Consider the following 24,752-nt stretch of genomic DNA (forward strand, 5'->3'; position numbering starts at 1 on the left):
CAGATAATAGTTCTGTTGTATGAATGGAAGGAAGACATGATGGTAGACACAGTGGCATGATCAGGACAAATTGGAGAGTGTGTTTTAAGGTACAATTAACACGTTGTGTTTCCAGAGTCCTAGTGATGCACCTGCACCTTAGCAACAAGTCTCTTGGTCCCCATTTTTAACATTCAGTACATTACGTTGTATCATTGCACCTCTCAGTGAAGCTGAAAATGTGAGAAGCTTCTATCTTCATGGTTATAGAACTCAAATTTTGCACCTGTTGTTCCTGTATGTACATTTCCATGCCACACAAATCTGAAGACAAGCCCTTGATTTATACATCCTCTGGGTTTTTCACTGAAGCCAAGTCAAGAAATCCAAGCTAAATATGTAAATTGGGCAAAGCAGTCTCTCTAAGCAAATAATAAAATACATGATTCAGAAAGTGAGGTTTCTCAAACGACTGAAAATAGAACTGCCATATGACCCAGCAACTCTACTCCTGTATATATACCTGGAAAAAAAACTCGCATTCAAAAAGATAGATACACCCCAATGTTCTTACTAGTGCTGTGTATAGTAGCCCAGGAAGCAAGCCAAGTGCCCAACAACAGATGGATAAAGAAGTGAGACACACAGACACACACAGACACACACACACACACACGGAATGGAATACCACTCAGCTATAAAACAGAATGAAGTTGCCTTTTGTAGCACCGTGGATGGACCTAGAGGATATTAGGCTTAGTGAGACACATCAAAGAGAAAGGCAGTATGATATCACTTACATTTGGAATGTAGAAGTTAAAACCAAAAAATGTATATAGCCACACAGGAACAGATTCAGCGATATAGAAAACAATCGAGGTTATCAGTGGAGAAAAGCAAGAGGGGAGGGGCAAGATAGCAGTGAAGATTAAGAAATCCAAACTGCTATATGTAACATAATTAAGCAATTACCATGGCAACATTTTGTACTTCACAGGGAATCACAGCCATGACTTTGAAATAACTTGTAATGAATTAAAGCCTATAAAAATAGTTTGTCATGATGCTGTACACCTGTAGCTAAGACAATATTGTAATTCAAGTATACTTCAATTGAAAATATATATATAATAAAATATAGGGTCCACAAAATGGAATTAAACTTCTGTTCAGAAATCTGGATATGCTTCCAACTGTAAGTTCAAATAGACAATTTTCTTCTGGCCTTTCAATTTGATTTTTCTGGAAACTTACGACTCCTATTTATAACTTGACAAACACCTCCACACGTTAAATTTCAAGAAACATGTGGAAAATCATCTTGGGCAATTCACCTAAACAGTATTGCATACCTACTCCCAGGACTGAGGCGCGTTGAGCTGGACTCCTGGCTGAATTAGGAAAAGAAATGAATCCAGTATGAAATGGCCCATTCTACTGGGGGAGAGTTTTGTATTTCTCATTCTAGTTTATAATAGAGACAAGTGTAGCTCTCTTTCCCTTAAACAGCCTTAAGCGAATTCTACGTGCAGTAAATACTCCGGGATCCAACCACGGCCCCACAGCAACCACGTGGGGACCCACGTTCCCAGCCACTGGATTGCTTGAGCCTCAGGAGCAAGACATCTTAGTTTCCACGTTTAGCCGCCCACATAACTGTAAGCTTTTACTGGAAAACTCTTCCAGTCTGGGACTTAAAACCAAAGGGGTCAAGACAACGGGAAGCATTATCTCCTCCCCCGGCCTCCCAGAGTCCCCTGCCCAGCCTCCCGCCTGTCCCTGTGTAAACCTGACTCCCTCTTAGCCCCGCCCCGCCGGTGGCGCTACCCTGGCCCCGCCCCCCGGAAGTCGCGCCCCTCTTTTCGCGGTTGTGCAGATGCTTACAGAACCGGAAGTGGAGAGACGCCGAGGGAAGGTCACGCAGCGGACCGTAAGTTCCTCTTTTCTAATGTAAATCTGTGCTGCTCTGTCCCCCCTCCTCCGTCCTCAGGGTGTGGGAGTCACTAGGGACCTCTCACCCCAGCACCCGCCCCCCCCCCGCCACATAAGTCCCGACGGCGCCGCTCCAGGTCGGGGATCTTCTCCTTTGGGTCTGAAACCGGTCTGAGGCTGGTCTCTGCCCTTGGCTTTTCTACCTTTGGTCGCGGAGACTCCGCCATTCCTGATTTTTTCCCTCATAAAACCCTTCACCCCCTCCGCCCCTGCCCGTGTAACGTCCCCTTCCGCGAGGTGGACTCGCGCCCCCAGCCTCGCCCTCTCGGTCCCCGGAGGGCAGCGCCGGCCGCCCCGCCCCCGTGAGGCCGCGTCCTCTCCTGGGTCCCGGGATTCTGGGGACCCCGGCCTCTCCTGAGACCCCCTCCCTTCCAGCCCCTCTGTCCTCGCGTCCTCCTCAGGCCGGTCCTTCTGCTCCGCGGGCCTTCCCTTCGTAGTCAGCCCTTCCCCCACCCCGCGAAGGGGGAGGTGACCTGGGCCAGCCGTGTGACACTCATGGTTCTTCCGTCCCATATTCCACCCTGCTGGAAAACTGGCTCTTTTGGTAGGAGGGCACCTTATTCAGTCTTCGTTCCTATAAGTAACGTGGGCGAGGGGGTCAGGAAAGCCAAAGAATCAGTGAGTTATAGATAAATATAAACTCTGAGAAGGAGAAAAGAATGAGCGCGAAACAACGGGAACGTAAAAGATGGCTGAGGACGTGCAAAGAGACAGTAAAAAGAAAGACATCCAAAAAAAGGCATGGGAACAAAATAGAGATGTAAATTTAAAATCCAGATCTCCTGCAATTAGACCGCAACATAGGGAGCGGGGTCCTGGATCATGAGTAGAAGTGGGTAGCAGTGGTGAGGCAGTTCACAGAGAGTGAGGGAGAGGAGAAAACGTGGAACCTTGGCCTTCAGAGCGTCTTGGTCCTGGGAGAGAAAAAGGCCAAAGGGTGAGAAAAAGCAGAGGGAGAGCGAGAGCGGGAAGGAAGCCCAGCCGCCTGGGGTGCCCGAGAGTGGAGAGGAAGGGATAGCATGGATAGAAGGGTGTAACCCATAAGACTTGAGAGTCGGAGAGACAGTCCTCAGATGGATTTCTCTGCACTCAGTGTAGTTTGAAGAGAGTTTATGTCACTTTTGCACTCAGATCTCCATTGGTTCTCATTTGTCCTCCCCCAAATCCCGACTCTTCACTGTGGCTCCACAGCCCTGTGTCATCCTCCGGGCCCTGCCAGTGTCTCCAGGCTTATCCTGGGAGCTCACCCTGATCTCAGGGATCACTCTGCTCAAGTTACATTCACCTTTTCAATGTTTTCAAACACTGAAACCTATTCTGAGATATCAGTTCCTGTTCTTACCTTTTGCCTTCAAGTCTCCATGGCTCAGGCCCTTTGTCCTCCCTCAGGTTTTAGCTCAGAGAGGTGTCCCCATCCCCTTCTGACAGTCTCTGTTATGATACCCAGGTTTCATTGCCTCTGTTTCAATCACCTTCAAGTGCCCTTCTCCATGGATTATTTGGAGCCTTTCCCATTCTCCCCCCATTGAAGGGCTCATGGTGTTCCTCTTCCTCCCAGGATGGCCGCAGCACCTCACTCTGGGGAGGTGATTAGATGCTGGGGCTGTGGGTTGGGGTGAACTGTCCTCAGGGGAGACCAAGGGAACAGGGTAGGTGATGCGAATGGTTCCTATATTTGTTCTGCACGTTTCAGCTCTCATTGATCCTTACCTCGTGTGGCTACTGAATTGCTAAAAAGATGACTCAGAGATGTAGGGAGTCCTAAAAATCCCAGCAGAACTGATGTCCTCATGCAGTGTCCTGAGGTGTCCCCATATTAACTGTGCTGTGTCACTGCTGTGCTGTAGCCCCCAGGTGTTCCAGGCTGTGCGCATCCAGGGACCCGTTGCCACCTTGTTGGGAGCCTTGCCTTCAGTATTTCATCCGCTCAGAGTCGGGGGTAGTGATCTCACTGTGCTGAGGGTGGGTAGAAGTCTGGAGCCTAAGGGAGCATGATGGTGGCCTCCCTCAAAGAGCTAAGGTATCTTTTAATTACCTGTGAGTGAGGAGAACAGGAGACAAGAAACTTGGGGACCGACTGTCTCTGAGACTTCCTCACTGAACTCAAATGCCTTTGTGACTGGTCTCCATCAGTTCCCCAGCTGCTAGTAAGTTTTCCCAGGAGGGCCTGCTTCCTGACCATCATACTCAATGTCCAGTGTCCTTTGGGTGGCAGCTTGTAAATATTTCTGTTGCTCTTCCTTGGCTGAGAGGTCCTTGTGCCTTTTGCCCTGTTTCCCATGCTTGCATGGAGGAGAGATGAAGAAATGGGAAAAGCGGAGGGGAGCCTGTGGGGTCTGCAGACGGGACCTGGCAGCCAGTGTGGGCGTCAGGATGATCCAAGTGAGCAGTGTGAGCGCCTTGTCCCTTGTGGGCTCCACGATGTGGAACTGAGAGCAAGGGATGTCTCAGTTTTGGCTGGAGCCCCTGGAATGGGGTTCATGGGTGATTGGGCATTCATTGCCTTGCCCTCAGGGTATGGATCTAGGGAGTTCCCCACAGCATCCACTTCGCAGATGACTTGTGTTGGATCTTTTAGCAGCTCAAGGATCATTGCACAGTTTTTGGAGTTACATAGGAACAATTTCAGTGATCATTTTGTGTGTTCCTTCTGGTAATTTTTGGTATGTTCGGTTACAAATGAACAAAGCGTGAGATGCACTTTGAAAGATACAAAAGGCAATTTGAAATTTTTTTTGAGAGATGTTGTGTTCTCACTGGAGCACGTCCATCACCGGAAACATCTGTCTTTTTATATGTAGTTTTTGGAGATGACAGTGTTTGGTCTGTGATCTCTGGAATGAAAATATTCTGTTTTGCGTTAAGTGGCTCCTTGAGTGTCTTCATATGTATTTTTCCCTCTGGCATGATTTGTTACAGTTTGGAATGTTTTCTGGTATTTTATAGCCAGATGAGTGGAATATTAAGTGTTGTATGGACACTATATTGGCCCCCTGAGACTTTGTAAGTTAATTTGGTTCCAAAAGGGAAATTATGTATATCAACTTTAAATGGCTGGATGTTTGCATTAGGGACATTCTGCTAGGTGTGTGCCTGTGGACACAGCTTGAGAGGGACCATTAAGTTTTTTGATGTAGGAAAAGATTGTTCCCAGAATCAGAGGGCCAGCAACACCACAGGGATCTGAGTGCAGAGCTCATCCTTGGGAAAATGTGGGTACTGCCTTCTTGTTGCCCGTCAGCGCTGATTCCTCTACTGTCCTCTCCTCATCTGTCTCAAAATAGGTGTGCCCACATGCGTGTATGTGTGCACACGCGCGCGCACACACTCACACAAAAAACAAAGTAGAGGGAACCCTTGTGCTTTGTGGCTGGGAGTGCAATGGTACGGCTCGTTTTGAAACTAGTATGGAGGTTCCCAAATAAATTAGACATAGAACAAGCATACAGTGTGTGAAACCCACCTGTGTCTAGATCTCCAAGGGAAAGGAAATCTTTGTACTGAGGGAAATATTTTCAACATGTGCATCTAATGTACCGTGAACTGACTACCGTCAGTCATACTGTGTTACTATATAGTTGGAGTTTGCTGAGAGCAGCACTAAGTGTTCTGATCACACAGAAATAAAATAGTAGTGAGTGATGGAAATGTAAATTACTTTATTGTGGTAATTATTACACAGTGTAGACATTTGTCAGATGCTCACTTTATACACCTCATATGTACGCCATTGTTGTGCACCAGTTATATCTCAAGCTGGGAAAGAAAAAGAAAGTGGGAGGTGTGCTGGGCTCCCCTCGACCCAGGCTTCACATTAGGTCAGTCAGACATGTTTCAAATAGATGTTTTTATCTTCTGACCAGGGAGTCCCCTTCATATAGTGAGTTCCAACCTCAGTGATATTTAAGGGACCTCGTGATTCCAGTCTGGGTCCCTCACTGAGCATCCTGACTCTGAGTCCTCCCATCCTGAGGGCTGGGATCCGGACTGAGGTGGAGGGGGCTCTGCTCTGCGTGGGGATGGATCAGGGCCTGGTCTGTGACCTGAAGGGGGCTATCGGGTCCAGCTGAGGTGCCCACTGCTGCCGTGTAGGGGAGGGGCTCACCAGGAGGGGAGGCTGATCTGAGGACAGTGTGGGGAAACTCCCTTGTTGGTGTGTGTGTGGAGATTCCTGTCCTGAGTCCCTCCTGGGACAGTGGGCAGCAGAGGACTGTCTGTTCCACATGGTGAGGTCTCCCCTGTGTGTGTGGTTGTGGCGCAGGGAGGGGTGTGTTGATTCTCAGCATTAAAGGACATTTTTCCAACTTTCAGGATTGACCTCTAAAGACTCGCCTTTCCTGAAGGAAAAGTCCAGAAGAGGAAGAGCAAAAAAAGGAGTCAGGAATGGCTGTTTCTCAGGTAAAGTCATATTCTCACTGGATTCTCAGTCTGTCCTTCCTGAAATGCCCTTTGGACTCGCTAATCCTGTCTGACTCTGCAGGTCCTGCCTGACACCTGTACATCCACAGTCACCCAGGGCCCCCCCTCAGCGCCTGTCCTCCCCACTCAGACTCCACCCCCGGGACCCCGGGACCTGGAACGTGTGAAGCGGCTCCCTGGGCGGCGTCCTGGGTGGGCTTCACCCCCGTGGGTTGGAGACGCGGAGTCAGTGCTGTGGGGCAGCAGGGAGGGTTTAGGGGCCCATCTGGATGTGCTGTCTGCTCTCTGTAAACCAGAGAAAGAAGCTGCATGGGGAAATCAGGTAGTAATATGCACAATACGTAGTAAAATGGGGAAATCAGACCAATTAGGGAAGATTTGTTCTGTGTTTTCTAAGAGAGTTGAGCTACATGACTGAGTCACAGACTTAAATCTTAATGACTGTGAACAGAGTGGAAAGCCAGAGACATCAGTGACACAGGGTGTTTTCTTCCATCATCGATTTTTAACCGTGAAATAAAGCTCACTCTCTGACATTTGGGAATTTTTTAAATTGCTTTCATCACCTCTGTTTTTAAGAAGGTGTCTTTTCATTCTGTGGATTGTATTCTTTGACACTCAGAAGTTCTTGCCTTTCACGCAGGAAGGGGCCCAGCTCCATCCTTTTGCTGGTAGATACCCAGTTTCTCAGCTCCATTTGTTGTTGACTCTGTCCTTTCGCCTTTGTGTCGTCTGGGCTCCCTTGTCTGTCCTGTTTACCTGTATTCACAGGGTAATTTCTGGTGTTCTGCTCTGTTTCATTGATTATGCCCTTTCATGTTGTTTGCCTTGAACTACTTTCAAGTTTTCTCAGGGAAACTTGTGTCAATGTACTTTTCATGCCTTTTCTGTTACTTAAGTTTTTGTTTCTTCAGTTCAGGAGCCCAGCCACCTTAGTTCATGTGTTTGCTGTGTCTTCCTCATTTTCTTCCTCAAGTGGAGTTCCTTAGTGTCTCTCTGATACTTCTCTTCTGTAAGATTGGAACAGATCTTCCTCCAGTGAGCTATCTTGTTGATAAAAAGTTCTCACCTATAAACATGTAGAGTAATGGTTAGCATATAGGAAGTATTCAGACACCTTTAGTCATTGTTCTTGCCATCATCTTCATAATTTAGTTTTGTATGAAGCCACTGTGGACGTTGTCATCTCTGAAGACACCACTCAGCCTGTAGCTCATCTAGATACTGAGTATCACTCAGTGTGTGACATGTAATATCTAATACTCCTGCATAGACAAGCCATAGTTGATTTTTATTTGTATTTATTTTGTGTATTTTCCCCCGAAATGAAAAATCCACATTGCTTGGAGGATATCATAATCTCTATGAAAAGGCATGAGAAATTAGAGTTGGAGACCCAGAATTTAATCCAAATACCTTTCCACGGATCTGTCAGAACACACACTTTAGCTGACTTGATCCTCACCCCTCTCTCCTCTTCTCATCTTGTGTGCAAATAAGAGCTCTTCTCATGGGGATACTTGGTGAAATGTGTTTTCATTTCACGGACAGTTGACCTTCGAGGATGTGGCCATCGAGTTCTCCCAGGAGGAGTGGGAGTGCCTGGACGCTGCTCAGAGGGCCTTGTACAGGGACGTGATGCTGGAGACCTGCAGGAACCTGCTGTCCCTGGGTGAGGAGAACTGCCCTCCCAATGTTGCGATCTTCCCTTGGGTGTCTTTCCATTTTCCCTGTGTGCTCCTTGGGAGCCTGTGTTTTGCTTGACTGATCTGCAATCTCTGTTGACTCAGACATGAAAAGCTTCACAGTCTGGCACCAGGAGTTTGAAAGTACTTTTTTGTGAGATAATCTGCTTACTTCTTGGAACATCAGGGGTTGTTCCAGAGGTTTTGTATGTATCAAGCTTAATGGCAGACTTTCCAGTTTTCTTCTCCAGAGCTTTTGAGTTAGCACTTCTAGGAGGTCAGCTACATTTCTGCATATTATACTGTCCCTGTATATTCAGAAGGAGGCAGACAGTGGCTAAAATTTTGAAATATTTTTCTAGATCCATTGGTAATGTCCTTAATCCTCAGCTGAACAGATAAGTAAGAGTCTGGAAAAGTCACAGCAAATCGTATTTTTTCTTTTGTAAGGGAATTTCTGTTTCTCATCTGAATGTTTTACCACTTTGTAGTAAGAGAAAGAGCCCTGGGCTGTGAAGAGTGAAGTGAATGCCTTTGGTGATGGATCGATATGTGAACACTGGTCAGACCTCAGAAGGGCAGAGAAGCCTTGTTATTAAAAGTGTTTGAGGTGGGGAGGGTGTAGCTCAAGTGGTAGAGCACATGCTTAGCATGCATGGGGTCCGGGTTCAATCCCCAGTACCTCCTCCAAAAATAAGTAAATCAGTAAACTTAACTACTTCCCCACCCAAAAAAAATTTTTTTTAAGATAGTGTTTGGGAAACTCTCCCCTCCTCAGAGACTTCTGTGGGAATATAGACGTTTACTCATTACTGTAAACTCTCAGAGGAAATTTTTTTCTCTGTAACTTACCCTTCTGTAAACTGTTCTTTCATCCTTCAGTGGTGCTGCGGCTCCACCAGAGACAAAGTAGCATGATCTACATGCTGTCATGTGGCTCCTGTGAACTTGTTACTTGACCTTGAGGAGTGTGGGGCAGGCTCTGTTTTCGAGGTCTCTCACCCCTCATTCCTCCTTCAGGGTAGGATTCCACTGGATGCTCTGATCTCAGTGCATGTAGATCAAAGCTGTTGCCTCCAAACTCCAATCCCACGACCTTGCCCAGTTCCCTCCCGGTTGGCTATTCTTAGAAGACCTAATCACAAAATGGGAACACACTGGCTGCTCTTTGGTCCCACCTGCCACCTCAGACCTGCGTGGAGCTGTCTCAGGCCCCGTCTGCTCGTTGCCATCCCTCAGCCCTTGCTCTTTTCCTGCTTTTCCCACACAGTTCAGGGCTGTGGTAGCCGCCGGGTGGATTGGATCTTCTGTAATTATTACTTAGGATGAATATAAGGGCAGTGGACAGAGATGCTCTTTTTCATGCCCCGTCCCTGGTCGGGTGGGCGTGGGTCCCTCAGGCCCGGCTCCGCGTCGGTGCGCGGAGCGCGGCTTCCTCGCGGGGTCCTGCGACGTCCGACCCACCTGTCTTGTATTTTGTTGGGTCTGTGCTGCTCAGCCTAGTCATGAAACGTCTACTCTTCCTATTTTCTTCCTCTCCTAAGTTTGCGTGATTATTCCTCTGAAATTTGCTTTTGATATACGTAGTGCTAAAGCCTGAGATTTTATCCAGTTTCCTTGCTGTGATGAGGTGCCCTGAGTTAATGGACAACCTCTGGCCAACTCTATGGAGTGACGTTACTGGGTAACGGAGAATTTTGGAGGAGAATACTTTCCCGCATATGTTACAGTATTTTTCTGCCGTGTGTAACACCCGCACTTGAAGCTGCTTAGTGGAGCGGTCAGCGTGCCCCACCACGCGAGGCCGGAAGCAGCGGGAGAAGCGGGAGGGTGGCGCTCAGCAGTAGAGCGCTGCTTCGCTTGCACGGGGCCCTGGGTTCAGTCCCCGGTACCTCCTCCCGAAGTAAATAAATAAATAGAACTAATTATCTCCCCTGCGAAAAAAAACAAATTGAAAAAAAATTTTTTTAAGTATCAGGAGAGCCAGACGTGTAAGTCTTTTTAATTTTTTTGTTTGTTTTTGAGGAATGTCACAAATGCATGTCTCAAGGGCTCTGTGACAGTGCTCTCACACGTAGTAACGACCACGCCCTTTCAGTCTCCGTAGGTGGTATGAGGATTTCTCCTGGCGACCAAGTTCACAGCTTCCTGTTTGTGAGGCTGTTGAGTAAAGTGTTAGTAACGGCATATTCTTTGTCACCTGCATGTGCCTTTGTTCATTCTACCTCGGCGCCTAATTTTGAAGCATCTTTGAGAAGGGTTTATGAAGTGGAGTGATACCTTCCATAGTGAACCATCATTTGTTTTGTTTAATAAACTATCCGTGCGCCACTGAGTGGTCCTCACTGCCTTGTGGAACTTCATGTAATCATAAATGCAAGAGTTTATTTCTGACGTCCCTGCTCTGTTCCACTGGTCTCTCTGTCTGTCTTTATGCCAGTACCACACGGCTTTGAGTAGTTCAGCTTTGTAGTAATTTCGACATAATTGTGAAGCCTCTAGGTTTGTTCTTTTTTACCTTATTTTTGCGATCAAGGATACTGTGAGATTGTATATAAATCTTAGGATGGATTAATCTGTTTGTTCAAGAAACAGTATTGGGGTTTTACAAGGATGGTGTTGACTCTGGATCGCTTTGGGTAGTACTGACATCTTGAGAATATTGACTTCCAGTGCATGAACTTGAGATATCACTGCATTAATTTGTGTATTTTCTAATATTTTTTAATGCTTTGTTTTTAGTTTACATTGTACAAGTCTTTCCCTTGTTATATAAGGTTATTTCAAGAATTTTATTTCTTTTTTGATGGTAAATGGAGTTATTTTCTAAATTTCATTTTTGATTTTCTTCAGTGTTAATGTATAGAAACACAATTGAATTTTGCTTGCTGATTTTATATCTTGTAATTTTTCTGAGTTCCTTCATCATTTCTAGCAACTTTTTTGCAGATCCTTCGTGGTATTCTACATATTAGATCATGTTGTTTCTCAAAAGAGATCATTAATCTCTTTTTCTGCCCATGTATTCTTGCTAGGACTTCTAGTAATATGTTTTTAGAAACAGTGAGAGCAGATGTCCTTGTCTTGTTCCTGATCTTAGAGGAAAAGCTTCTAAGTCATTCACCGTTGTATGAGTGTGATGTTAGCCATCACTGTTAACATAGATCCTTAATGCTGAGGAATGTTTTTGTTTCTACTTTATCGGATCCTTTTATCACGACGCGCTGTTACCTTTTATCAACTGCTTTTTCTGTATCAGTTAAGATGTTAATACGATTCTTTTCTTTCATTTTGTTAACATGCTGCTTTATTTAACATTGTTAGATTTTCATATGTTGGACCATCCTTGTATTTCAGAAATATATCCCCATTACTTATACAATTTTTTTAATGTCCTGTTGAGTTCACATGACTATTATTTTGTTGGTGATTTTTGCATCATTCTTGGTTAGAAATTTTAGTCTCTGGTTTTCTTGTAGTGCCGTTATTTGGCTTTTGTATTAGAATAATTCTGACCTCACAGGGAGAATTTGGAACTTTTCCCTTCAGTTTTTCGGGAAAGAGTTGAAGGAAGGTGGCTTTTAATTGTTTTTAAATGTTGAGTAGAATTCTGCAGTGCAGCTATCTGGCTTTTTAAGTTGAATGGTTTTTGATTAGTGATTTGGGGTCTTTACAAGTTACAGTGCTGTTAGATGGCTTAGAATAGTGCATTTTTTTCCTTTATTGAAGTAGAGTTGGATCACAGTGTGTCACAGCATACAGCATAATGTTTGAGTGGTACATATACATACCTGTATCCATCTTCATATTCTTTCTCATTGTAGGTTACTACAGGATATTGAATAAAGTTCCCTGTGCTATACAGTGTAAACTTGTTTATCTATTTTATATATACTAGTCAGTATCTGCAAATCTTGAACTTCTAATTTATCCCTTCCTACCTCCTTCCCCCCAGGTAACCAGAAGATTGTTTTCTATTTCTGAGTCTGTTTACTTTTTGTACATAAGTTCATTTCTGTCTTTTTTTTTTTTTTAAAGATTCCACATATAAGTGATATCATATGGTATTTTTCTTTCTCTTTCTGGCTTATTTCACTTAGTATGACAATCTCTCCAGGTCCATCCATGTTGCTGCAAATGATATTATTTTATTCTTTTTTAAGAATAGTGCATTTTTTATAATGAAGATCGAAAAGATACTATTATATACAAAGATACATTCATAGTCTGTCATGTTGGTTATGACATCCCTTTGTTTACATTATATCTTGTATGCATTTCTGTTGCAGTTGGTTCTGATTAGCATTGTTTCTGACCCTATGAATAAACTTACAAATTGCTCACTCTTTATTCCATATATTTTGGAGCCAATGAACTGGATATTTCAGGGCACCGCATAGGTAGGGAATTGCTCTGCTTATTCACTGTTATCATAATTGGAGAATATTTCATTTATTAGTATTTAATTTTGATTCACAGATGATAGTCACACAGAATGGTTTATGCTTATTTATGGGGATATTATTTTATAGAAGGTATTTTTTAAAATATTTTCTTTTTCAAAAAATTGTTTTGCCATATTCTTCATTTTCATTATGCTGTATTTCTTTCCCAGTTTTTAAGGGCCACTCATTTGTGTTCAATAGATATGCTAGTTTTGGGTTATTTAGTGCTACACTATATTGTCTGTTCTTTAGCATTTACTTATAAGTATGAAAAATATGTGTGTAATATTCTGTTCTCAGTTATGAGAGAGCAGTATGTCTAATGGTATGTGCTTTGGTGTCGTGGTGGAAAACTACACTTTCTTTGACAGCTAACAGAATTTTGTTTAATGTGAGTGTTTCATCATAGGTTGTTTGAAACTAGGGTGCCCTAAATTTATTTCAATTATCTCTGATCACTTTTTCTTTAGTTCAAGAATTCTATTCCTTTTTTGTTCCTAAAATTTGTAAAATAATGGTACATAGATTCATAACTCTGGTGTAATTACTTGTTTCAGTGTAATATCATGTGTGTAAGATGAAACATTCATTTATAAATTCTGATGAGTAAAATACTTATGGTTCTTTTTATGTTGTAGATACGTCAGAAGTACATGTGATCAAGAAATTACAACTAAAAGCAAGCACTGAGAGAGGAGAACTATTCCAAACAGCGATGTTGGCTGGACATGAAAGGAATAAAATAAAACACTTTTACCTCAGGAGCATCCGAGAAAATACATATGACTTTGAGTCACAGCAGACAGATGAGGCAGGAAATTACAACGCAATGAGTGTAACCCATAAGAAAAACCTTACTGATAAGAGAGATCAACATGAAAATATTGCAGGAATCAAGCCTGTGGATAAAGGGCCTGCATTAAGCTCTCTGGACAGCCTGCATATTTTTAAAAGTGAGGAGAAAATTGATGAGTTTAATCAAGCCAACAAGAGTATCAATAATTGTGCCTCATTTTTACCACTTCCAGGAATTTCTTCTAGTATCCAGACCAACATTCGTAACATACGTGGCAATGGTTTTATGCATCCTTTAATACTAACACAAGACCAGAAAGCACACAGGGAAAGACCTTATAAATGTAATCAGTGTGGCAAAGCCTTTGTTCAGGAATCATACCTCAGTAGACACCAGATCGTCCACACAAGAGAGAAATTACATAAATGTGATGTATGTGAAAAAGTCTTTAGTCGAAATTCCTACCTTGCAGTTCATCAGAGAATTCATACCGGAGAGAAACCTTACAAATGTAATGAGTGTGGAAAGGCCTTTAGGCAAAAAGGAACCCTTGGAGGTCATCAGAGAATTCATACTGGAGAGAAACCTTACAAATGTAACGAGTGTGGGAAAACCTTTAATCATGGCTCCCACCTCACGAAACATCAGAGAATGCATACAGGAGCAAAACCATATCAATGTGATGTATGTGGGAAAGTCTTTAGTCGAAATTCATCCCTTGCAGTTCATCAGAGAATTCACACTGGAGAGAAGCCTTATAGATGTACTGCATGTGGCAAAACCTTTCACGAGGGCTCAAGCCTCAGGAGTCATCAGTTAATCCATACAGGAGAAAAATTACATAAATGTGTCGTATGTGGCAGAGTCTTTAGTCATCGTTCAAACTTTACAAGACATCAGAGAATTCATACTGGAGAGAAACCTTACAAATGTAATGAGTGTGGCAAGGTCTTTCGTCAAAAAGCAACCCTTGTGAGTCATCAGAGAATTCATACTTAGGAGAAACCTTTCAAAAGGAAAGGGTGTTGAAAAGCCTTTACTCAGATCTCAATCCTCACTACACATCAGGAAATAAATACAAAGGGGAAACCATATTAATGTGATGTATGTGGGAAGGTCTTCATTCAAAATTGGTACATTAAGTTTGTGCGAGATTTATCCTGGGGAGAAATGGTGGACATGTCATGAGTGTGGCAAAGCCTCACCATCAGATAATCCATAATGGACAAAAATTGTAGAAATGTAACGAATGTCTCAGTGTCTTCAGTCAAAATTCATACCTCAGGGTCCACCAACAACTTTGTAAATCAATTGGAGTTCAAAAAAAAGGAATCTACCAGGGAATTCATACTGGAAGGAAAGCTTACAAATGTAGTAAGTATGGCAAATCCTACTTTGAAGCCTGATTTACCCTCAGGTAATCCAGGCTGCTGAGGGATTTTAGGCATCCGTTTTAGCAGATATCCACACGTTAGGCTTCCAGGGTATCCTAGAAGGAAAGCAGGTAAATGTGTGTAGTATGACCAGGACTTTAGGTAAGGAATGCATTCACAAAATAATTCATTCTGGAGATTACCTCACACATGCCCTGAACGGGGAGAACCTTTACTGAGGGCTCACTTCTCACCAGTCATCAGGTAGTCCATATGAGACAGAACATTACTGATGTACTGAATGTAGCAAAGCTTTTGTGTTGTGCCTTAAATGGAGGGTTCACCAAATACTTCATACTTAAAAAATGCTATGAGTATGGCACAGTTTCAGATTTTTACTCAGTTGTCAGTAGATATCAGATTATTTATCCTGGAGAGAAACCACACAAATGTAATGTGTGTGGCAAGGGCTTTACCCAGAGGTCACAGGTTAGGGATCATACTGGAGAGATATCTTTCAGATGCAATGGGCATGACAGAACTTTTTCCTTGAGTTCAAGTATTAGGCAACAGGAGGAGAATCTTCTCTTCTGTTGAGCAGAAACCATACAAATTAATGAGCAGAGTCTTTATCCAGGCCTCTCAATGTGCTGGACTCCTCAGTACACATCTTTAGGAGAAACTGCACAAAGTAGTATGTGGGCTAAAGCTTGCAGCTGGAGAGTGAAGCTCTGGAACAGAGAGGACTTCTTTTGGAGAGCAGCGTTTCCAATCTACTAAACGTAAAAATTTCCGCCAAGTATCCACATGACTCATCGTGCTCATTATGTTCAGGGTTCTGGTCCATGGATAGGTCACAGTAGGTTACAGGACTGAAAGCTCTACCTCAGCTGACTGAACAGAGCAGGCAGGACATTAAGGGCCTGGGCTTTTCATGGGAGAAGAGTGACCAGTTACTAGGGACCGAGTATGTGGTGGGAGCAATGCTCGGGAAAAGTTGGTCTCTTTCTCCATTGCATGGGAGTAGCTGTTGTACATATCTATGTTCCATGAAAACTTAGTCTTACTCTTTGAAATCCAAGGGAGAGCTGTTATGAGAGGAAGATTTAACTGAAAAAAACAAAATTGAGGGGCGGGTTTAGCTGAGCGGCAGAGTGTAGACTTAGCATGCACAAGGCTCTGGGTTCAATCCCCAGTACCTGCATTAAAATAAATAGGTAAACCTAATTACCCACCCCCAAACAAACAAACAAAAGAAATTTAAAAAGGAGAAAATATCAAAATCGTGGATGTATGTGCATGATTGATATTTAACTGCTGCCATTGCCTCTTACTACGGTTTAACTCAAAATGTATCCTAGGTCCCCTGTCTTGACTAATAAAGTTTATTATTTTCTATAACCCTGGGTGAACCATGGTCCTCTGAACAACAGTTTTATTCCACCTTGGTACTTTATAACGGAAGCTAACCGTGCGCCATTAGGCATTCAGGGTTGAAAGAATCTGTACCAGTTTCTTTCCTTGATAGAATCAAAAACATACAATTTGGTGATTAGACACTCATAATTTATCCTTGAGTTATTCTCTCCAAACTCTGCTCCAGAATATTTTTGTGGCTTTAATCAAAGTACCATAGGAGTACATTTCAGACTGTTTCTAGTAAAGAACAAAAAGTTAACCAAGTAAATTTAAAGACTACTTGGCTTTCTGGAGTGATTCATGAATCAGGGTGCACTCCATCTAGGAAATAAAGAGATAAAGAGATACTCAGAGGACCTGTACAAAATGGAAAGTTTTTGTAGGTAGCAACCAGGCAGAGTGAAAAGTATTACCAACAGAGAAAATTCCTTTATGCAATGTTACCTTTCACTGGGGGAGAGAGGGCAAAGATGCTGCCTTGTAGATTACCTCACTAGTGTTGAAATCCAGAGTGACTGGTTTAAGGTCACATTCCTGGGAGGGGTCAAACAATTAAGTCTTGGGTTGCGTGCTGGGGTCAAGGGATTCCTACTTGGGTCTGTTTTACTTTTTTTGTACACTCTCTAAAGCCTGCTCCACATTCATGAATATGCAGCACGTGAATGTAGTGCTTCCTGTTCTTAATTGTACCCAAAGAATACCATGCACGCACCTGGATTTACATGATGCAAAAATAAGAACATAGTAAGCATATACAAAATATAAGAAAATTAAAATTTTGCAAATCTCTTTTTTGTTCTTGAGTCAGTGAAATAATTTGAAAAGATCCATGTTCATGAGTTTTCTCTTACAAATGAATAATATATAATGGGAACTTTTTTATTAGCAATTGCTATTTTCTTAGCAGTCTTGAGGTAATGTGGAGTGATTCCAACCACTTCAGCATTTTTCAGATATTCTGGTGTTTTGCTTCTTATGCTAATTTTAGAATTATCTTGTTTGTGGCTACAAAAAAAATCTTAATTGGAAATGCATTAAACCTGCAGATCAAATTGGGGGGATTAATACTGTTTCTATGTTGTGCCTTCCAATCAATGAATTTTATGTGTTTCTCTAAAAGTTTAATGAATATGGTATGTTTCTCTAGGATGACCTACATAAAAAGGTCATGTTTAATTTTTTTCACTATTATTTTGTTCATTTTCAGCAAAAAGCCCATATATTTTTAGATTTACACATTTTTCTTTTTTTGAGGCTTCACACGTGGTATTACGTTTTGAATTTCAGTTTCTGAGGTGCTAGTATATAAAATTGCAATACACTTTTAAATGTTGTTCTTGTATCCTGCCACCTTCCAAATTAGGCTTTTTCTAGAAATCTGTGGGGATTCTTTTGATTTTGTACATACATCATTTCATTAAATTTCCTATTTCTGTAGCAAATTACCACCAATTGAGAGCCTTAAGCAAATATATTCTCTTCTGATTCGGAGGTCAGAAATGTAAAATGGGTCCAGTGCAAAGCACTATGTTCCTTCTGGATACTCCAGATCAAAATTTGTTTCTTTGTCTTTCCTGGATCCCAGAGGCCACATAATCTTTTGCCTCTTGGTCCGTTTCCTCCTTCTTTTAAGGCAGCAAGGTAGCCTCGTAAAATCCTTTATCTCTGTTGACATGCTTCCATTACATCATCAATTTCTACATGAGTCAAACTTAACGTGCCTTTTTTCTTATAAAGACCGTTGCGATTATATCAGATTCACTACAATCAGATTCAATGAAATCTCCTATATCTATTTCTCATTCTATTTTGTAATACAGAGACAAGTCCAGCTCTTCTTTCCTTAAAGAGCCTAAATTAACTCTACTTTCAGGAAGTGTTCCTGGATCCACCACGGCCCCACAGCAACGGCTTGGAGAAACCGCGTTCCCAACCACTGAAATGGTGTTGAGTCTCATGATCCATGCACGCGAGCAACAACTTTTTACTGCAACCGTTGTTGTTAAGAGGAAACATCTTAGTCTCCGACATAAGTGCCCACAGAAGTGTAAGCTTTTACCTCAAAACTGCAACAGACTGTAACTTGAAAGGAGCGGGTAAAGGTACAGGGAAGCACCATCACCTCCCCGCTCCTGCCCCGCCCTCCAGGTCTATCTGGGTTCCCTCCTCGCCCCACCACTAGCCCCGCCCCTCCGCTGGCGCTCCGCCAGGGCCCGCTCCCGGAAGTCCCGCCTCCGCGCGTGCGCAGTTTCCTACGGATCCGGAAGTGGAGCGTGCTGAGGGAGGGTCACGCTGCTCTGCTTTCTAGTGCAAATCTGTGCTGTTCCGTCGTCTTTATTCCAGCCTCAGGGTGTGAGGGTCACTACAGACCTAAAATCCCAGCACCCAGCTGTCCGCCATGTAAATCCAGACATCGCTGCTCCAGGTGAGGTATTTTTTCCTTTGGGTTTGAAATCACTCTGAGGCTGGTCTTTTCCCTTGGCTTTTCTGTGTTTAGTCTAAGGAGATGATACAGGAACAGTGGGGCGCGAGTGGATGGCGGTGTTTCAGGTCTTCGGCCAGTCTTTGGCATGCGCCTGACCAAGTGAGGGTCCTTGGCTTCCTGCAGTAAAAAATTCAAGAGTGAGTTATAAGAGAGTGAAGGTAGACTTATTCAGAGAGAGAGAGATAATCCACAGATGAGTGGAAGCGATCTCAAAAGGCAAGAGGAAGGCCCTGAGGTGCAGGGTGGTTAGCTTTTATGGACTTGATAACTTCGTATGTTAGTAAGTGGAGGATTATTACAACCCCTTTGGGGAATGGGCTGGGATTCCCAGAAATGGGGCCATCACTCAGTTTTTAATCTTTCATGGTTAGCTTCGGAACTATCCTGGCAAGTGTGGGAGTGCCATTTACCATGTTAATATATTACAATGAGCTTATAAGGAGGCTCTAAGTCTAGTGGGAGTTGACCCTTCCGCCATCTTAGTGCTAATTGCTGTGTCATTCTTCTACTGGTTGTACCCTGTCCCCTTCCCTCCTCTCTCATGGACAGTGCCTTGCCAGATATTTTTGTGCTTAAACCCATTTACTCCCACTGCCCCCTCCATCTAAAGTCCTCTTCCTCCCGGTGGATTTGCGCCCCAGCCTCACCCTCTCCGCCCCTGGAGGGCAGCACCAGCTTCTCCGCTCCCGTGAGGCCACGTTTTCTCCCGGGTCCCGGGATTCTGGAGAGCCCGGCCCTCTCCTGAGACACCTTCCAGGCCAAGCCTCTCTCTCCTTGGATCCTTCTGAGATCGGTCTTTATGCTCTGAAGGCGTCCTCTTCACAGTCAACCCATCCCTGACATCGTGTAGGGGTAGGTGACCTGGACCAGCCATATGACACCCAGTGTTGTTTGGTTCCCAAATCCCACCCAGCTGGAAATGGTCTTTTCTGTTCCTGGCGAAGGGGATCAGGAAAAGTAGAGATGAAGGGCCACTGAGAGAGAGAGAGAGACTGAGAAGGAGAAAATGAGGGAGAACCAGTGGGAATGTTAAGGATGGTTCAGGATCTTACAGAGAGACAGTAAAATGAAAGAGTGTTTAGCCATGAATGTAGCCAATGAATAGAGAAGTGAATAAAAAACCCGGATCTGCAGGGATTGGAGAGCAACATAAGGCGAGGGGCGCTGGATCAGCATAGGAGCGGGGCTAACACCGGTGAGGCATTTCACACAGAGAGTAGGTGTTACCGAGTGACACTTTGTGTGTCCAAGACACATTGAAGCCAAACAAACAGAAATGGAGTTTGGAGCTGAGAAAGGTTTATTGGGAGGCTGAGTAAGGAGTAATAAAGAGAAAATTTTAGAGAATTTTTTTTTTACTGCTTTTTAGTATTTAAACTTTTTAGTCTTTGTTTTTTTGTTATTTTTCTCTTAGTATTTTGGGTTGCAAATAAAGAAAGCTTTAGATGCACTATGAAAGATCTAAAATTGGAGAATTTGGAGTGTTTCTTTGGTTGATGTGGGGTTCTCACTGGGGCACATTTATCACTTGGAACATCTTTTATCTGTAGTGTTTGGAGATGACAGTGTGTGATCTGTGATCACTGGGAATGAAAGTATGGTGTTTTGCATCTAGGTATTCCTTGGGTGTCTTCATATGTATTTTCCCCTTTGGCACGATTTAGTAGGTTTTGGGATGTTTTCTGGTATTTTATAGCAGGATGAGTGGATATGGGTTTTATGGAGACTTGGATTCCATGAACATTTGTAAGTTCACTTGAGTCTATAAGGGAAGTTATGAGCACTAAGCTTCAAATGGCAGAAGGTTTTTGTTAGAGGGACTCTGCTGGGTGTGTCTGTGGACACAGTTTGAGAGGGGCCATTGAGTTCTTTGATGTAGGGAAAGATTGTTCCAAGAATCAGGGCCAGCAACACCACAGTGATAGGCACTGCAGAGCTCATCCTTTTGGGAAGGAGTAGCTACTACGTTATTGCTGCCATACTAGCGATGGTTCCTCTACTTCCCTCTCCTTATCTGTCTCAAAACATGTGCATGAGCGCTCACACACGTACCATACAGAGAACAGGGAACCCTTGTGCTTTGCTGTTGCGAATGTTAAATGGCACGGCCCTTATCTAAGACAATATGGTGGTTAGGGAATAAATTCAACATAGAACAGGCACACAATCTATGAAACCCACCTCTGGCTAGATATGCAAAGAAAGTGAAATTATTATAGTGAGGGAAATATTTGCAGTCCAGTGAACATGATTGCATTATTCATAACAGCGACGATATAGAAATTTTAAAAAGTCTGCTGAGAAATGAGTAGATATAGAAGTTTCTGTTAGTCATAAATTATTATTATGACATCTGACCTTACTATTATTATTTCTGACATGATTAGCACTGCAGAAGACAGACATTATATGTGGGAAGCAGAAATGTCAATTCATAGAGCTATAGTTTATGAAAGTTGTTACCAGGGGTTGGGTGGCGGGGGGAAGTGGGGAGATGTTGGTCAAAGGTTGCAAATGTTCAGTTGTGAAATGAATAAGTACAACATGTAAATCTAATGCACAGAATGCTCACTATAGTTAATTACACTGTGTTTCTGTATACTTGGAATTTACTGAGAATAAATCTTAAGTGTTCTCACCCCACAGACACAAGTTGGTAATTGTGACTTGATAGGAGTGTCAGTTACTTTATTGTGACAATTGTTACACAGTGTAGACATCTGTCAGATAATCCCGTTGTACACTGCATATGAACACCATTGTTATGCATCAGTTATATAACTCAGGAAAGCTGGGAAAGAAAAAGGAAGTGGAGGTGCGCTGGGCTTGCCTCTGAGTGGTGCTCAACCCACGCTTCACGTTATTAGATCAGTCAGGCATTCTGCATATACATGTTTTATACCCTCAGACCAGAAATTCCCATTCATTCAGTCTGTGTGGGGTTCAACCTCATTAATATTTAAGGAGCCCCAGGTGATTCCAGTCTGGGTCCCTCACTGAGCATCCTGACTCTGAGTCCTCCCATCCTGAGGGCTGGGATCCGGGCTGAGGGGGAGGGGGCTCTGCTTTGCATGGGGATGGATCAGGGCCTGGTCTGTGACCTGAAGGGGGCTGTCGGGTCCAGCTGAGGTGCACACTGCTGCCGTGTAGGGGAGGGGCTCACCAGGAGGGGAGGGTGATCTGAGGACAGCGTGGGGAAATTCCGTTGTTTGTCTGTGTGTGGAGTTTCCTGTCCTGAGTCCCTCCTGTGACAGCGGGCAGCAGAGGACTGTGTTCCACGTAGTGGGGTCTCCCCTATGTGTGTGGTTGTGGCACAGGAAGGGCTGTGTTGATTCTCAGCATTAAGCTGCATCTTTCCAACTTTCAAATTGAGTTCTCAAGACTCATGTTGCATGAGGAAGAAGCCCAGGAGAGGAGGAAGAGGAGAGAAAAGAGGTCAGGAATGGCTCTTTCTCAGGTAAAGTCATATTCTCAGTTGATTGTTTCAACTGTGCTTCCTGAAATGCCCTTCTTTGGATTTGCTAATCTGTCTGACTCTGAAGTATCCAGCCTGACACCTGTTCATTCAGTCACCCGGTACCTTCCTTCTTTCAGGACCTGTCTTCTCCACTTACATTCCATCTCCTCACAAGAGTCGGATTTCACAGTGATGGTCAGAGTCCCTTCAGACAAGTTCTCAGAAGATGAAACAGATTTGCAACAGCATCAGAGTTGTGCCATATTGTCAGTAAATGACAAAAAGTCTTAAAAGTGCTTATTATTGAAGACCTAATGAAAGGTCAATATAATGAGACTAACAAACAGATCTGCTTATTTCTGTGATGTATATTTTAACATTATGATAGATAACATTATTTTAAGACATCTTAGAATTTGAAGAATTTCATACAATTTTGAAATACATTAACATACATCTAGACAAATATAAGGTTCAAATATTTGGTTTGTTTGTTTAATTTGCCAAAGCTCTATTTTAATTTAACCTGATTGGTTCCACATTTTACCCGGTGAGAGAGGAATCTCAAAATATCCCAGGGGACATTGAGAAGAGCCTAGTTATTTCAGTGTCAAAAAGTCTTCCCTCAGATACTGATTTTGAGCAGGTGTGTCACTAACATTTGTCAAAAGGTTTTGTACATTTGCGCGTACCGGATGACAGATCATTATGAAATGATACTTAATTATCTATTTGTTCAAAGCAACACTGAAAGATTTCAGTGACAAATAGAAAAGGTTATCGAGTTGTAAGGAATAGTGGCCTCTTCTATGTTCAGAAGTTTTAGGCTTTTTTTTTTTAGTAATCACAGACCTATTTAAGACAATATGAAGTATAGGAAATAATTCCAGTAAAACACAAATGTTTGTTTTCTAAGCACTTTATGTAAAGGTAAGGGAGAACCTTTCACAATCCATTATTAGGAGCAAACCAGTATTCAAATATTTTTTTTCTTTAAAAAAACAAATATTTTCCTTTTTTTTCAGAGAGAAAACCCAAGTTTAAATTTTGCACCAGAGTGTTATCAACATTAAACTCAATTATCTTTAGTTCCTATGTAAAGGAAGCCGAAATTGAATGCATCTATTTTTAGTAATGTTTCGGTATTTTATTTGGAAATCATCTAGATATTTAATAACTACCCATCTTTTAATTTAACTTAGCAAAAGTGTAAAGTTTTATGTTGCCAAAGATTTGGGAAAGCAATTTAAAATGTTTACATCTAAACTTTGATCTCACACATATCCATTCAGTTCAGTTGTTGTCAACTTTCCTGTTTAGACTACTCACACAAAATTTTACCACATTATTTTTATTGCTGACACTTTTCTAACTGAGATAGCAAACTTCTTTGGCCAAAAAAGCCAACTAGGATAAAAAGTATATGCCTGTATTATTTTCTGTTTTGATAACTCCAAAGATATGTCTATTTTCATTGAACCGACAACCTTAAGCTAGCTTTCATGTACTAAAATTTAATCCCACATTGCATGAACTTGCAAAGCATTTTAGTTAGATTTCTGTTATATTTCCTTAATTCCTATATGTGCTTGTTTTTTTTTTAAGCCAATTAAATGGAGTTCTTTTACAAAGTGATTTTAGCAACGCCATCCCAATTGAGGAAAAAAAATACCACACACCTTCAATACACATATACATATATAGAGGTACACATAAAAATACAGACAGATGCAAACAAAAAACATATATTTTCCCTAAACTTTTAGCCATGTCTCAGAACTCAAAACTCTGAACTCAAAAGCATATGTAGATCCAACTTCAGTTTGCACGGTGTATGGAATCTTTTAAAGCCTTCTTGAAGGTGATTCATCTTTTGGAAGCTTCTGCATACAAGTCAAAGAATACATTGTCTACAGACGGGATTGGAATCCTCTTTTTTTAAGGGTGCCCTTTAAGGTGCAGTTATTTAAAACAGTGGTTCTCCATTTTGAACAGGATGGATGACTTTCCAAAAGGCTTCAGCAAACAAATGGACAGACAGAAACAGCAAGTTTTCTTCTGGGAGTTTTGGAAACTATTTGTCTATTCTCAAAAATATGAGGCTACTGCTAAATTAACTTATAAACGCTAATTTGTGTTTAGCATTTGGATCCTCAGTAGGTCCAGGTTTACAGGGGCAGATTTTTGCAGAGAAGAATGAAAGATGGCATGGCAGGGCCTGTTTAATGAAAAATTCCACTATTGACTAATTTATTTGCTCGGAATTATGAAAGTCCACACTGAAGAGTCTGTTTTGCCAACGTGACTAGTTACAAATACTGTGTGATACAGGGTAATCTAGCTAATAAAGTTCACACAGTTTACCTGAGTCACTGCATCTCTTATAAATGTGACATATCGTCTTATATTCATATGTGTGCTACACCAGGATATTCTGCTAATTTTACCTTAAAATATTTAAATACACTAATTTCCCTATCTAAACTTCATTACATTTCAATGATTGCTGTGTCTATGGATGAAATGTTTCACATGCAGGGATGTGATAAAACATACTTTGTAGTGGATGTGATCTCAAAGATTGCCATAAAAATTTTGTGGGTCAAAATGCAGTTATTGTATATTTGATAATCTAATTTTACTTTCTTTTAGGTTCCTGTTAAAGAGAATATACCTGCCTACTAAATGCCCTTAGAACTATT

At 42.3% G+C, this 24,752-nt stretch overlaps 1 protein-coding gene and 1 long non-coding RNA gene across 2 annotated transcripts; one reads left to right on the forward strand and one right to left on the reverse strand.

Moving 5' to 3' along the window:
* Positions 1-1,856: 1,856 nt before the first annotated feature.
* On the forward strand, positions 1,857-22,533 carry LOC102536262 (zinc finger protein 836-like). Its single transcript, XM_072968529.1, has 7 exons — positions 1,857-1,909; positions 6,283-6,369; positions 7,942-8,062; positions 13,159-14,690; positions 17,982-18,155; positions 18,452-18,533; positions 22,188-22,533. Exons 2-4 carry the CDS (start codon positions 6,355-6,357, stop codon positions 14,313-14,315), a joined length of 1,293 nt encoding a protein of 430 aa, XP_072824630.1. The 5' UTR covers positions 1,857-1,909; positions 6,283-6,354; the 3' UTR covers positions 14,316-14,690; positions 17,982-18,155; positions 18,452-18,533; positions 22,188-22,533.
* Positions 5,611-18,261, reverse strand: LOC140698353 (uncharacterized). Its single transcript, XR_012076102.1, has 4 exons — positions 18,168-18,261; positions 14,728-14,805; positions 6,545-6,675; positions 5,611-6,308 (listed from the first exon to the last, which is right to left on the reverse strand). It is a non-coding gene; the product is annotated as an uncharacterized lncRNA (long non-coding RNA).
* Positions 22,534-24,752: the final 2,219 nt, after the last annotated feature.

The sequence above is a fragment of the Vicugna pacos genome, chromosome 9 (assembly GCF_048564905.1).
Source record: "Vicugna pacos chromosome 9, VicPac4, whole genome shotgun sequence".
Classification (NCBI taxonomy): Eukaryota; Metazoa; Chordata; class Mammalia; order Artiodactyla; family Camelidae; genus Vicugna; species Vicugna pacos.